Source organism: Pagrus pagrus (assembly GCF_965226575.1).
Source record: "Pagrus pagrus genome assembly, chromosome: 16".
NCBI classification, from domain to species: domain Eukaryota; kingdom Metazoa; phylum Chordata; class Actinopteri; order Spariformes; family Sparidae; genus Pagrus; species Pagrus pagrus.
The window spans coordinates 17,657,460-17,673,835 of NC_140200.1; the positions used below are offsets into that span (position 1 = coordinate 17,657,460).

Genomic DNA, 16,376 nt, shown 5'->3' on the forward strand with positions numbered 1-16,376 from the left:
CTAGCAGAAGTCAAGAGGATCAAATAGATTCGTAATAATCGCAAATGAGTCAAAAATAAACTGTGTCTAAGCATCATTGGGAGTAAAAGCGACTCGATAATGAAGGAAGAATAGCAGGGAAATCAATTTGGATGCAGAATATTTGAAATAAAACACTCAGAGCTGTAATCACATCATCATAATCAAATCACATGCAATCAGTCCACTTTGCTGTTAGAAATTGAGTCCATTTTTTAAACTTCAGGGAGAGGTCTGGGGATATTGGGGATATGGATGTGCAATAAAAGTCAAATGAAACATTAAAATCCAGATACGTCACAGAATAAACGAGTGAAACAGCAACATGAAATAAACGTGATACTAGAAAGCAAACATAATAATGACAGTAATTAAATCCAAGGACTAAAAAGCCCAGTTTAATTAAAGTCCAGCCCTGCTGCTGTGCGCATGCTGTAATGCGGTTTTGTCCAAATGAAGCTGAATACAAGCCCCAGTATAATTCAAGTTTTGGGAGGAGGAGGAAGAAGAGGAGGAGGAGGAGGAGGAGGAGGTGGAGGAGCAGGGCTGGTGGGGGTTATCATACTATTGTCCGCCCCTTAATCCGGTTGGCTCAGAGACTGCCCCGCAGGCCAATTTGTAAGTGGTTTGCGGAGCTGCCAATCAAAGCAGACGTCCTCTCCTCAGGCTGTGGCTGGGAAACATCTCAGTTGCTGTGTGGAGATTTGACGGAGGGACACTCCTGTTCATGGACCATCATCACTGCGCTGCAATCCGCCGCCTCGCTCGCACACACGCATGTAACGCCTCGGTGAAATCCGGCCGGAGGAGACGCGCATGTGAATATTGTGTTTTTGCATGTCAGGAGAGGAGGAACTAGTCGCCGGGTCCGCGGCTGCTTGTCTTTTCTTATCGCTTCTCCCCCCCTATGTCACTCTAATTAATCGGAGGCATGTGGAATCGCACCAGGATTAGGAATCGCCTCCCAATAGTGTGCCTGCTGTTGACGTTATGGACGGAGGTAAGAAGGAGCCCTCTTGGGTTTTTTTTAATTTTTTATTTTTAAATATATATTTTTTAATTCCCTAAAATTATCACGCGCGTAAAAAAAAATTAAATGTTTTTAAAAAATGAGCAATGTCAAAAGTTGGTGGGCGTGGGCAGATGTATCCGCTCTCTGCATATTCGCATCACATTAATCGATAATTGAAATTACGTAGCCGTCAGTTGTGGAGCATGTGATCATGTTACCATGACAAGATTGAGGGGATTGATACAGGCTCCTCTCTCCATTTTGGTGGAGGGCTCTCTGTCTCCCCGTGCGTTTCTGTATTTTAGGCCTGAATGAAGAAGTTGTAAGTTGCATTGCATCAATTGGCTGCTGCAGCGGTTAATTCGCCCCCCTCCTCCTCCCGTCTGAGAGTAAACCTTGATTGTCTGAAAAAGCCTCCCATAGGCTGTTCACGTGCTCCATTCATGGTGCAACACATAATTTTGGATCACGCACCCAATCTGCGTGAGCTTTACGCTGATTTTAACGAGCGTTCGGGCGCAGTTTGGCCACTTATTCCCCCGATTTTTACGCACCACAAACCCACGCTGCAGCCTCTTTAATATGGGCCTAAATATAAATCTATATATATATTTTTTAAAATGTTGTTTCTAGGTGTCCCAGTCAACCGGCTATTTCGAGCTGCAGCTGATCTCCGTGGAGAATGTGAACGGCGAGTTGGCGGACGGGGAGTGCTGCGACGGCTCCAGGAGCTCCCAGGACCTGCGCTGCACTCGAGACGAGTGCGACACTTACTTCAAGATCTGCCTGAAGGAGTACCAGGTGGAGGTCGTCACCACCGGCACCTGCACGTTCGGAGCTGGATCTACGCAAGTTCTCGGTGGAAATATGTTTTCTTTTAAGAGCGCCAAGAATAACCCGAATAAAGTCGACGAGACCGGCAAGATATTGATCCCCTTCCAGTTTGCATGGCCGGTGAGTGTCATCTCCTCCTCAAGTTAAAGCTACAAGAGTGTTTTTTTTGGCATCTTCTTCTCTGGAGAGAGCATAACACAGAACTCCATTTAGAATTTCAGCGGTTTAGTGTTCATCTCCTGATCTATGCCCATAAATGCCTGAGGGAACACATCATAAAATCATTTATGAATGGTTTCAGGCTACTCTCCCATTCAGCATACATTTAGCACACTAGAGCAGCACAGATTTGGATCAAAGTGAACTCTTTCAGAATAATCTGCTGGTTATTTTACTGATTGCCTGTAAAATATCAGAACAGTGAGAAATTTCTGTGCTGGCAAGATATTGATCCCCTTCCAGTTTGCATGGCCGGTGAGTGTCATTTCTTCCTCAAGTTAAAGCTACAAGAGAGTGTTTTGGCATCTTCTTCTCTGGAGAGAGCATAACACAGAACTCCATTTAGAATTTCAGCGATTTAGTGTTCATTTCCTGATCTATGCCTACAAATGCCTGAGGGAACACATCCTAAAATCATTCATGAATGGTTTGGAGCCACTCTCTCATTCTGCACAAGTCATCGCAAACTAGGGCTGCATGTAATCATACAGCTAATCTACAGATTATTTGATTGGTTAATCGTCTATAAAACCTCAGGAAACAGTAAGAAATGTCTGTCCTGGATAAAGTCGCCAGTGCTGGCAAGATATTGATCCCCTTCCAGTTTGCATGGCCTCCGAGTGTCATTTCTTCCTCAAGTTAAAGCTACAAGAGTGTTTTTCTGACATCTTCTTCTCTGGAGAGAGCATAACACAGAACTCCATTTAGAATTTCAGCAATTTAGTGTTAATTTCCTGATCTATGCCTACAAATGCCTGAGTGAACACATCCTAAAATCATTCATGAATGGTTTGGAGCCACTCTCTCATTCTGCACAAGTCATTGCAAACTAGGTCTGCAGCTAACGATTCAGTTAATCTTCTGATTCATCAATTAATTGTCTGTAAACATCAGGATATCGAGGAATATCCGTCCCGAATAAAGTCGACAATGCTGGCAAGATATGGATCCCTTCCTAGTAAACTGTTTCTTGGCACCTTCTCTGGAGAGGGTTAAACACAGAGCCCCATTTAGAATTCATCAATTCATTGTTCATTTTCTGATCTATGTGCACACATGCCTCAGGGAACACACCTTAAAACCCTTTAATGAATAGTTTGGAGCTACTCTCCCATTCTGCATACACCCAGTACATGACAGCAGCACTGATTTGGATAAAAATTCACACTTTCAGAATAATTTTCATGTTTTTTTTCATTGCAAACTAGAGCTGCATTTAAAGATTCAGTTATCTGCTGGTTATTTGATTGATTGTCTATAAAACATCATAAATTGGTGAGAAATACCCATCTAAATATATCCTACTCATCAAATTTCTTCTTCTTTTGTCTGACCAAAAGTCCAAAACTCACAAGATAATTAGATTTGATTTGATTTGATTTGCTATGATGTGGGACCAAGAAAACTGGCAAATTTTCACATTTAACTACTTAAACGATTGATGGATTACCTCGGTGATTAATTGAGGAATCATTGCAGCTCTTATTGCAACCATCTTCCTGTGCAGAAGCTCCACAGCTCTACAGTGGAAGGCTTGAAGGAAAGAAGTTGACATTTTATCCAAACAAACTGCAGCTAAATGGATCACATAGGTGCTAAATCGACCGTAAATCATTTGCAATCTGGCCAAGGTTTTGGGGGTCACATGTATGTGCTCCTCCAGAGAAGATGGACCTCATTAAACGGGATTCTTGGCAGCATCTTGTCCTTATGAGCATCGACACACATCACCGCTAAACGATCGCATGCTTCACGAGGATCCGATTGCAGCTACAGTGGTTCACAGTGTCATCCGGGTCATCTTTTAAAGTTGCCCTGATATATGAGGGCTGGCTTTGTTCCAATCCACCAGCCTGCACCTGCCAAGGCCATGATAGGGTAATTAGACTGGGGGAAACGCTTTGATATGTAGACCCTGGAGGGGGAACTCTGTTACTCCTCATATGGAGGAACGATTAGAAAACCCGCTAACTTCTGAACATGACGTTCAGGGCAATTTCAGCAAATTACGATCCATCAAGAGGAATTTGGTAGATTAAGACTTCAACCTTTAGGGTTGGCCGCGACTGCCAATTTTCTTGGATGATTGTGTGAAATACCAGTTGATTTATGTAGAAATAAGTGGTTTTTGATTTGCATGTTGAGAAGAATCCATGAGGTATCTAACTTTTACTTTTGGGCAAGGCTGCAAGTAAGCTGCCAAATGCAGCTGGTGTGATGCACGCGGATGGCACGCACTGTATTCGGAGGTGCAGCCTGGTTGCGTGTGTTGAATGGACGCTCCAATTAATTCTCTATTATCATGATGAATGGGTGACATTATGCTCTGAGAATGAAATGTGTGTGGAGCTGAAGTGAGCGATGCCTCTGGGCAGTGGTTCTGAGCAGGCTGCCGGCTGGTTTTGACACCTTTCTCCCCCCCCCCACCCCGTCTGCACCCCACAGCTCCTGCTGTGGGTGCCAGGTGGCCCCTGGTGGCCCCTCCAGCGCAATTAAGCTAGTCTGACTGCAGATGAGTGATAGCTGATGGATAAGGCACGTGAATGAGGTGTGCATGGAGTAGTTAAAAAAACATCCTGAGCACAAGTACTGAAGCACTGACCCCACTTTAAAACGTCCGCCGTAGTTCTTGTTTTTGTCGAGTTTGAATGAACCTATTGTACATTTATTTGGTGTTTTTAGAAATTAAGCTGCTGTGTTACATAATATTTTATTTCCGATGTTATTGGAGTGGTGTTGGATCAGACCAAAGGAACTGGACTGTAATGTGAATATATTTTGAAGTAAAACTGATGAGTTGATTGAGAGAGTTATTTTCAAAGCAAAAATGCCCTTTAGTTTCAACTGCCGCCTCTTTATTATTAACAGTTGGCTGCTTTTCTTTGTTTTCTTTGTTTTTATGCGATTATAAAGAGAATATTTGGGGGTTTGGGGCTGTTTGTTGGACAGAACAAGACTACTGAAGACATCATGTTGGGTTGTGGGAAGTTACGATTGTGGAAAAATTTAATTTTTTTGGCGTTTTTCTAAACAAATTGATCAATTAATCAAGAACATAATCAGCTAATAATGAAATGTGCATAAGTTAGAGCCCTGGATTAGATGATCGACAGAAGATGAATCATATAAGGCATTTGATTAAACAAAAATGGCAAACATATCACCGGCTCCAGACTCTCACATACCATACGATATGATACAACTTTATATTCATGTTTAACGTTGTTCATTATATTCAAGTTTACACACAAATTAGACCTACAGATACACATTCATGTCATTCAAAAAGCACATTGAACAGTCGTGTCCATGAAACGTATCACATTATATGCACAGATCCAGATTTTCTTTAGCAGCGCTCTGATTTTGGTTTTAAATGTGCAAAGCTTCTGGTCAACTTCATCGTCTGTCATAGTAAACTCCATGTCAGTGTGTATTTGATTGTAAGTCACACAAAAAAAAGACATTTGAAGACGTCACCATTTGCTCTCAGAACTTGTAGGACTTGGCCGATATTGGGCTATCAAAGGTAAACCGCAATCGGCTTACATGAGGTATCAATGCCAGAAGTGTGTACATCATCCGATATTTTGATACCAGACATTTTTTACTCCCTAATATCTTTCAGGTATCAGTCAGGCTGTGCTTGTGCGGTTCATTTTTCTTAATATAACCACATGAATAAATGATTAATCGAAAAAATAATCAGTAAATCATAAGTTGAATAAATCTTGAGCTGTTTTTTCGGGGAGAATTTCATCCTGAAAGGCTTTGATGATGATTTCCAGGTCCAGATAATGAGATGCTCTGCGTGTTAGCAGTGTTCTCCTGAAAGCCTTTTTTTTGGTTGTCTTTTGTGTTGAAGGCTTCACATGCTTGATCCAGGTTTCTTCTTTGTCTATTTAATGATGTGAGGGTTTCCCACAGCAGTTTATAGCAGAGGCGGTCCACCTTTAGTGAATTAACAGCCGCCCCCTCTCACGTATTTCAGCTTCAGGGTAAAATGTCAGAGGTGTGATTTCACACTGTAAAGGCCATATATTTAATGAGGGAGGCTGTTGTTGACACCATCAGGCTGCTGAGGTGGGTTAGAGGCAGCGTTTACCACCTGCTCTAACCAATTTTCTGGGGCCGACCCTGGATTTATCTTGACGCTACTCATATATAAAACATCACACGTCTGACATTCAGTATGAACCACTCGTAGTCTCTTATGTGACTCGTTGACTGACACCTCGAGGCGGAGGTGAAGAGGGCTATTCTGGTGTGTTGTCTTTCTGTTAAGTGGCCCGGCCTGATAACGGTGCACTATTCCAGTGCCAGATGTCACAACAAGCCTGCGGGGTCACTTGCTGTGGCGTTGTCGCTTTCCCGACTGAAGAAACAAAGATGCAGTGTACTATTGGCTGTGTCATCTGGCCAACTGCCCGTTTAAAGCCCCATGGAAACCAATGAGGGCCGGACTCTTCCGTCATCCGAACACAGCATCTGAAAATGAAAGTTATTTTGCTTTCGGCTGCAAATTCTGCAATATTACATCTCTTACTGATGGCTTAAATGTCACAATGAACAGAATAAAGCTGCACAAACCAATCTCCTGAGACAGCTGACATAATCTTAATAAGTTAGTCATGTAGGAAGTTAAAGTGATACCTTGATTCAATCAAAACTTAAAGTAACTTTTATCCCTAAAATGTTCATAAAATGTGGTAAAACTGTAGCCTTTAAGGTCTACAAACACTGAAGTCCTTCTGATGTTGGGCTGTAACTAATAATTATTGCATTGTCAATTTAACTGATTATTTTCTTCAATCTATCGATTAGCTGTTTGGTTTATAGTCTGTTTCCCAAAGCCCGAGATGACGTCCTCAAATGTCTTGATTCTCAGTTTACTGTCACAGAGGAGTAAAGAAACCAGAAAATTCATTCAGGAAGCTGGAATCAGAGAAATTGAACTTTTTTCCTGCTTAAAAATTACTCGTTCAAACGATCATCAAAATAGTTGGTGATTAATTCAGGAGGAGACATATTATGGTCATTTTCAGATTCATAATATTCTTTTGGGTGACTACTAGAATAGATTTACATGCTTTGATGCTAAAAAAAACCCCTCCTGCAGCTGCCCCCCCAACACCTAGTCTCCTCTGATTGGTCAGCTAACACATGCCTGAGCCATCAATGCTCACCATGTCTCCAGTCGGATTCTGTTGGTGAGGACTATCCAAGATCTTTCACGTGTACAAGAACATACTGTATATAAAACACTGAAGGAACAGGTTGGAAGTTAAAGTGACATCTCAGTACAATCAAAACGTAAAGACAACTATTATCACTAAAATGCTAACAAAATTTGGTAAAACTATAGTTGCTGAAGCCTCCAAAGACTTATCACTAATTTTCCCACAGCAAATTGATTCTTATTGACCTTCTAAAGCCTGAGTTGTGATAATACCCTTTGAAGCCTTTAATTTTCTGAATTGGCGCTCATACCAATTCTCAAAGAGCACTCATCATCTTCCTGTCTATTGTAGTGCAGTCGAGCTCTGACAGTGAAAATCCTCCTGCGTTTCTGGGAAAGGCGTCTTCTTCTGTGAAGACACTGAGACAGAGACATCACAGCCTCTTCTCCTCCCGGCCCAGTTATCATCACGCCAGTGTGATGCAGTCACTAATGGCTGCTTTGACTCAGATTGCATGATGCTTATCCATTCTTTGGAAGTCCTCCAGTGACTCTACAGCTCTTGTTCATCTTGCCAGCATGCCGGTAAAGAGACTGACTATTGATGCTGCTGCCACCTCTGAGCTCAGCCCACACTCAGTGTTTCCCCACAGGTTTGCATTTACAGTAAATGCACACTGCTTCTGCTTCCTATTCTCATGCATTTATAGTCCTTTGTTAGGTTGTCATCGTAATAAACTTACAGTGAAAGCAGTGAAAGCACTTTTAAATATATTAAGTACTTCAGTCAACCCTAATTACTACTACTTTTTAAAGCGCTTACATTTCAAGGAATAGTTCATTTTGGAAGGTAAAGCTTAGGAAGGCAACTGACTCTTTTCTCATTGGTATTAGAAGAGTTTGCCTTTTTGTTTTTATTTCTGGTGTGTCATGTTCGATGTCACACCTTCTCTGGAAACCAGGGAACAGTAGAAAGCAGCGTGGACGTCAGTGATGTTCTCACCTGTGTCCATCTGCTGGTTTGTTGGTTGGTTTGTCAGCAAGATTTTGCAAAAATTACTGAACGTATTTTTATGAAACTTGGATGGAGGATGGCTCTTGGCCCAGAATAGACTCCTTTAACTTTTGGTGTGGATCTGGATTAAAGGATCCAGGAATTTATCCTCGCTTTCTTTAACATTGCAAGACAAGATTTGTTTTTTCGACATTTTCATCAGTTTCTAGTGCTTGAAAATCATTCAGATGGCAGAGACTGATGGAAAAGTATTTATGCACCAACGTCCTTCAACACACGTCATAGCATTGCGCCGGAAAAGGGGCGCAAATTGCCGCGTCGTCTTGTGGTGTCATGTTTTTATGACTGCCATTCAGAGCTGCAGCCAATAAATACCCAGCACTACAGAGTCATTTGAACCGGGAATAATGCTGCATTCACATGCTCCTCAGGTGGTCCCATATCCCAAGTTGGGAACTCGTTCTTCCGACTTCGGTGTGTTCATGCGTGTCATGTCGGAATTGGGGAGCAACATGGACGGCAAAAATATGTAGACATGACTTTGGAAAAAGTTTCTTTCCGTCAACCCAATTTTGACTTTCATCCAACGCTCGCAGTCGGAAAAGCGTTTTTCCGATAATTCTGACAGCACATGAAGGCAGATGTTGGTGTGATGTCCAGTGTGAAAGGTGTATAAGAGTCTACAGACATGCAGGTCTGTGAGGCTATACTTACACTCTTAGTTTAGCATGTTTATGCTAATGTTAACTAACTAGCAGTACAGCAGCCACTGATGGGAATGCCATTAGATTTTTAGTGTTAGCATAGCTATTAGCCTCTGCCAGCATCTCTAAAGCTAACAAATTACTATGTTTGTACATATCTTGTTGGCTCAATCACTAACTCCCCCCCCCCCCCCCCAAAAAAAACCTAAATTGTTTTTAAATTTCTGTTTGTGTAGCTAAGGATTAAACAAACAACATCTGACGTTTGATCACCACATTTATGCTAAGCTAGGCTAATCACATCCCGCCACGAGCTCTGTAGAAAACACTGGTGTTAATTTTGTTATCTACCTCTGAAATAAAGAACATTAATATGTTTCCATCCCCCCCAAAAAACGGTTCTTTAATAAAACAGTGTTTGGATGTGTATTACCAGACGGTGTCAGTCGTACTTGGCCCATACTGTACCTCTGTGTTTAACATGGTTCAGCTCTCAGCTGACCAAGTTAAGGCCTCGTTAGGCCTGATTGAGTTTCCATTTTGTTGTGCTGTGTGAGCACTTCAGGAGAGAGAGAGAGGGAGAGGGACACGTCTTACTTCCATTTGATCACTAATGAAATTGCCGGTGAAATTTCTCTCCCCCTCCCTCCCTCCCTCCCTCCCTCCCTCCCTCCCCGCCCCCCAGCTACATCAGCCGGACGTCCGTTTGATACGAGCCTGCCTGTAACTGTATCTGCTCTGAACTCGGATATGTATCAGACCTCCCTCGGCTAGTAAATAGATGCATGTAGTCTGACCTGCAACAGCCACCAACCTCATCAGGGAGCCTCATTCTTACAGCAGAAGCTTGAGCGGTTTGTTGTAGTGTTATTTTAATAGACCGTCAAGGCGATTTAGAGCTCCATATTCCTGTGAAAATAACACTCAGCCTCTGGAGTGTCTCTATGATCAAGGGATGAAGTGTGTGTACCAAGTCGGTTTGTTTGGTCTGCTGCTCATGCTCTCCCTCAGCGTGCCGTCGGTCTCAAGAGGCTGATCGTCTCAAAGTGGGAGGCATGATTGGACGATCTCATTCACATTTAAAGGAGGTGTTTATCTGCACAGACCTGCTGAAGATTGTTTTTCTTGGAACAAACCCAAACTATTTGAATGGCTTTGGCTTGCTGCTGTGGCCACGTGTACGTCAGATGCACACAGTGTTGCTGTCCCACTTATTTTGTGCTACTGTGAGGCTTTGTTCTGCACGTCTTGTTTTCTTCATGTAAATCAAAGACAAATACTTGACTCACTTGTAAGCCAAGGTCACACTTACTTCGCTTCTACGTACTGTTATTTTCTCAGTGAATTTATGCTTGGACTTTGAAACAACAGAAGATATTGTAATGCAGTTAGAGGAGCAACGATCAGTTTATTAATTGATAAGTCAGTCTTTAGACATTTAATTGGCCACTAGAAAACTGATGGCTCAGTCATTTTTCAAGCAAAAATGACACTTTCTGGTTCCAGCTTCTCTGACCTAAGGATTTGCTGCTTTTCTTAATAGTTGAAGTAATTTGAAGATGTCATTTTGGGCTCTGGGAAACTGTGATGAGCATTTTTAACAATTTAATGTGACATTTTACAGATGAAAACTAGTTTGTAAAGCATGTTGTTTGGCAACATCTGAAAGCAAAAGTGATTATAGCCTTTCGGAAAGGCCCGTTGTGTCAATTTCTCCCTCTGGTATATTGAATATCGATATTTGCTTTCTGACAGTCAAAATTTAGCTAGCAAGGATAAGTCATGTGGATAAAATCTTCTGAAATGGGGCTCATTGGCTTATTGTCTCTATAGATTTACAAATCTTTATTATTTGGATGTCCAAAATTACTTAAAGTCACAGCAAGCAATTCAGGACAATGACAGTTGATTGTTGCGTCTTATTCCCTGGTCGTTGGAAACCAATGCTTTGGATTGGTGGCAAGCCCGACTCCAGCCTAAAGTGTTATTTGACAACCTGGGACTAAGACTCAACAATCAACTATCTTATTTTATGGGTAGACCGATTATTGGTGCCACTCAGGTAAAGTACCTCACAACAGTGCCTTACTTGAGTTAATTGTACTTTATTTCATCACTGGCTGCTCAAAATTTTGACACAAAGATTTTTTATTTTTACTGCAAATGAATATCGGTCCTAAATATCAGTCTTCAGTCTCCTTGATTTCTAATAATCATCTCTTCAGCTCAGCTCTTCATAATGCTGATCTATTTGGGATTCCTGTTCATATGTATTCTAGTATTGAATCTATATTCTGTGAAAACATTGAAAAAAAACCCCATCACAAATTAGTTTAAACTCATTTACGTAGGTTTCACCTGACATTGTTTTTATTTATCTATCATACTAACACTTGAAGCTGATGCTGAGCTACATGTGAGGGGGAAAAGTTATTTTGGATGCACACACACTCACACAAAAAAAAGCTAACGCAGGCTGCCATGGTTAGCCTCACCTGATGCGGAGCTTGTCAGGGCTGTTGCTAGGAGACGGCTACATAGGCCTCTAGTAAACAATTATCTTCCCTCTCTGCGGCTCCCTCCCCCATCCTTCCTCCTGTGGTCCCAGGGCTGCTGCGTTGGAAAGCCACTTACACGAGTCTCACCTGTGATTCAGCTCGGCTCTGTATTGATCGGGCAATTACCCAGGCAGGCAGAAATGACAGCCTTTTTCTAAAAGGAGGTGCTTAGGGTCTGATATTTGGATTTCAAGGTTGTAATTGCACACGTACATGTCGACTTTGTATGTGCTGCAAAAGAGGGTTTGCTGTGTAATAACTTCCAGCTTTCGTTAGCTCATTTCTAACAGCAGACCGGTGAGGGGCGAGCACAATTCTGCAAGCTGCGAGGAAGCTTTAGCCTCATCCCTAATGGTCGACGTGTTTACTGTGTGAATTCATGTTTCTGATTTGTGATTAACTGGATGATTTTAATGTCTAGCCTGCTCGTAATGCTTGACTCACAAAGCAGATGCTTTAGTCACAAAGACTGCATGAAGTCTTCCTGCACTGTTCCAACAGCACACTTCTGTTCATGATTGTATTACCTCCACCGAGAAGGTTATGTGTTCGCCTGTTGGTTGGCTTGTCGGCAGGATGACACAAAAAATACTGAAAGGATTACCATGAAACCTGGATGGAGGAGGGGTCTTGGCCCATAATAGACCCCATTAACTATTGGTGTTGATCTGGATAAAGCAATGGAGCCATAGACTTTCTCCAAAATTGCAGCGTATTCCCCGCAATGCTCAGAATAATGCAACTTATTCAACCTAACACAATTCGTAAAACATGTCGTCTTAAACTGACATTTATTTAGTGTAAAACTCATAGAAGGTCAGAGAATTAGCATGCAAAGTTGGAGCAGAGAAAACATTTAGGTGCTCTTTGCTGCAAAAATCAACAACTACAAGCCTTCTCACTGCTCCACCTTCATTATCATTTTAACCCCACGCTCTGATTTCTTCCCAGCGAGGCCTTCCCCCTCAGACACTGCACATTCTGTGTCTCAGAAATCTTACGTACTGTTGCCTGTCGTCAGAGTTTACAAGTCTGACAGACATCTGTGTTGTTGCGTTGGCTGCTCATCAACAAAGATGCAGTGTAGTAGTGACTGTGTGATCTGGACAGCTGCCCTGTGGAAACTTGTGTGCGCTGAACTCCATCTGACTCTGACAACATTCTTAATATTAAATGGATCGGTGTTGTGGTGTAAGGGGGCAGGCGGCGGGGATTTCCTCTGAGAACACTTTGTTTTTGTTCATAGGGTACACCGTGTACAAGTGGATTTGTTTAGGGTCCGGTAATTAAAAGGTAGTTTTCTTACCTCAGGGACATGATGATGTTTTAACATGCGTTTTGCTTTTTAATGTACAACTTTGGATCAACGAGGATCTGGTAAATAGGTCTGTAATCAGCTGGAAGTTTCTCATTATTTTCTCAAAGTATTTTGAGCGTCAGCTATCAATAAAGCTCAGCCTCATTTTAAATCCTTTTTAACTTTTGCCCTTGTTCAGATTATTTGAACTTTGTTTGATGGCGTACGTGTTCGCTGTTTCAGTGACTTTCTACTAATTTTGGACATATTTCTGCCTGTGCCAAAATGCGCCAGTTTCCCTCTGGTCCTGTCCTCTTTACCTAGTTTACTTGCAAAGCTGCCAGTCCAAACTTTATCTACAAGTTCAGTTATTTCAACAGCTGTCCTACTAAGTAGGGTCGGGACTATAGATGATGCCATCCTGCATCGCCGATGGCTGGCAGTCATTGACCATCGTAACAGTAATTTAAAAGGCGCCCCACCAGAGAGCACAAAAAAGTAGTGTGTCCCCTCAGAGTTGCCGTAAGACAGGAGTTATTGGTGTTTGTCTCTGCTAAATAAACTAAAGTTGTGTCTCCACGTCCTGTTTTTTATGTTCTAATTAAACCTACCCTGTTTGGACCCAAGACGCTTCATTACATTGATGGCAGCGGTGTTACTTCTGCAGGTCGCTGTTATTGTGCTTCTTTCAGTCATGCCTTTTGTTATTTGCATTTTCTAAGCTCAGTTCCTCAGTATAGCTAGCAAGCTAACTCTGTCTCAAGCTTCTGTGGCTGAACACAGCTACCCGGCACGGGGATGTATATCAGATGCTCGCCAGGCAGGGATGTGAGAGTTGATCCGACTCCCCTTGCTCATGACAAAAGACCGTTTCCTTGGCTGGGTGAGATAAGGGGGTCGAAGCGTCGGTGGGAAGCCATCATGAAGTGTTGGCCTCCATCATGTCTCTTCCCTCTGTTTGCATGCTACCAACTTAGGTATTCAAAAGCAAATTGAAAGAGACGCATCCTGTGGTCGCTGTGTATGAAAATAATCGTATTCCTGTTCAGGTTGATGCCTCACTGCAAACCACAGTTCAAGCAAACCATTGCACTGTGAATGGTCCATCACTACAAGTGGCCTCATTGTTTTTGAATGTGTAAACCAACATTCAAATTGGTTTTGGGCTGTAATGGAAATAGAAATGTTTTGCATCAACAGGATCATGAGGACTTTGTGTTGAGATGATTTGAGTTTTTCGTGATAAATGTGCAGTACGTATCGTTTCCCCCTTCAGTGAGAAAAACAACCTGAAGGTGCGTGTGATCTGTGCCTTTTAAAGAGACAGTACCGCTCCATGTGTTGTGATAGTGCAGGTATTCCTTCGGGTGCATTCATAAGCACGTTGGCGTGAGTAGTGTCTTTTGGGTCTGAACTCCTGACACTTGAGGAAGCTCCACAGTGTCTGAGGCCAAAGTGATGCTGTTGTGTTGGCCAATCGGAGAGTTACTTTGCCTTTTAACTGTAACCTAAATTTATCACAATGTTTGTCCTTATACTGCAACGAGACTTGTCTTCATCCCAACATTTTTACAGATTGCACTGCTGTATATTCGGATGGTGAACATCAGTAAATCAGCACGTTAATTGTGACACAGTCATATTAAGTTCAGTCTTCTGTTAAAGAAACTGAGAAGACTGGAAGCCTCTACAACTTTATTTCAGTTGTGCATGCTCAAGGCACCAGGCTAACTTTATTAATTCTCAGAACTGTCCCAAAACAACCTTTAACCACCCCGAAGTGAATGTTAATGTCCCAAAACTCAAGTTTGCTCATGATAGTATTCATACAAAATACCTTTTGATCCCAAATGCATCCTGGGAAGCCCTCAGATTTTCTACAGTACCTTGGGTGACATTGGTCCCGAGCCCTGCGCATGATGGTGTGGGAAATCTGCCAAAGCTTTATTTAACAGTTGCCTATTTAATTTGCGAACAATGCACAAGTTTTGCCATCTCTAGTATTTTAACAGGATTGTTTGACGAGGGTGGGAAGGTAGACTGAGAAGTTTATTTTGTCTATGTCAATTCTCATTAGCTGCTGAATCGCAACAGCTATTTGCATTCGTGTCCAGAAATGAACTCAAACACACTGACAGTAAAAAACATTATACCACCAGCACAATCATATGATATCAATGACGGTACAACATGTCCACTTTTCTCAAAACATTTCCTATCTTTGTTTTTGGTGTATGTAAAAAATGAGTTTTCCATACACGAGAAAGACTGTACATAGTCACTTTTAGCCTCCAATAAAGGACTCAAACCATTACATGAGGCGGGCCGCTCAAGTGCTGCTGTCAACACATATTGTTTAACTATGAGGTGCACAACAGATGTGTAGTGATATGTCTGTGCATGAGCATATTTCTGTTGTCGCTCTGCACTGATACACTGTACTGAGCGTGTTGCTGTGACCCTCTGCATGTCCTGCCTCTTGTTAAATGAATGGTCTGCAGGTGCTCGAGGCTCCTCGCGGGGGTAATTAAAGCATGTCATTACATGGGCTGTTAAATTGTCACTGTACTGTTGAACCTGTTTGAAATGATAATGGCGCTCGGCTGGAGGCGGTGCTCTCCAGTCAGGCGCCCTGTTGCTTTGGATCGGGAATCAGCCTGTTAATGTTTCTGAAGCATGTCCATTGACTTCTTCAGGCAAATTAACACCTGAGGAAGTCATTGACGAATATCCACGAGAACCGAGCTCTAACCTGATTGTTTGTCACGTGTTTCTTGGCACACGTGATGATGAAGATACCACATACCTTCTTGTTTTGATACAAGAGCCATCCTGTCTTTGATACAGGAATGACAAACTGCCTTTGAATCATTACATTTTCCAGTTTTTAAGCATGCTAGAAATCTCCGATTAAAATTTACAACATGAATCAACTCTGCTTCTGTTTTGGCAGCATCGCTTTCCAATCTCTAACCACTGTAAAGCCTTCAGTTTGTTTTTCAGTAGGTTAATTACTAGCCGTCTACTCTGACATATCTGTGGTTTGCACGTGAAGCCGTTTAGCTCTTCTATGCAAATGTGTGTGTGTGTGCTTGTGTTTGTTTTACGTGTTGCATCGTCTTGGATCATGCTGGTTAATTAGCACCAGGAGGGGAGGGGTTTGTTGTATTGGAAGTGCATGGGTAATGACCCTGTTGGCATAGTAGCAGCATGCTCAATGGGCCGTGCGTGTGTGTGCACAGCCGGTACACACCAGCCGGCCAAATGCCTTGCCTTCAGTGCGACATCTCTTGGCACACGACACTGGCAAGCGTTGTGTGCGTCGTGTGCCCCCCCCCCAACACCTCTCTACCCAGCAGAGATATGACGGTCTGTAACCTGCTTTCTCAACCACACGTGTAGTTGTAGTAGTGTAAAGGAATATTGTCTTGTAAGGCCTTGAGTCATTGGTCAGTGGAGTTTGTCCTGTCTGGTTTCATTCAGGAAGAACACCAAAGCTGATTACATTACAGGTTTGCCTACTTATTCTCTCAGGTTTAA

General features: G+C 42.4%; 1 protein-coding gene across 3 annotated transcripts in view; it reads left to right on the forward strand.

The window, feature by feature from the left end:
* Positions 1 to 649: 649 nt before the first annotated feature.
* The window catches only part of jag2b (jagged canonical Notch ligand 2b), a 50,016-nt gene continuing 34,289 nt past the window's right edge, over positions 650 to 16,376 (forward strand). For 2 of the 3 annotated variants that reach the window (XM_084378030.1, XM_084378031.1), the window contains exons 1-2: positions 650 to 1,018; positions 1,664 to 1,984. In XM_084378030.1, the coding sequence (XP_084234156.1) occupies positions 950 to 1,018; positions 1,664 to 1,984 (390 nt within the window). In that variant the 5' untranslated portion in view covers positions 650 to 949. Of the gene's footprint in view, positions 1,019 to 1,663; positions 1,985 to 2,309; positions 2,339 to 16,376 lie in introns of those variants that run through there. The other variant, XM_084378032.1, reaches the window with a different exon arrangement.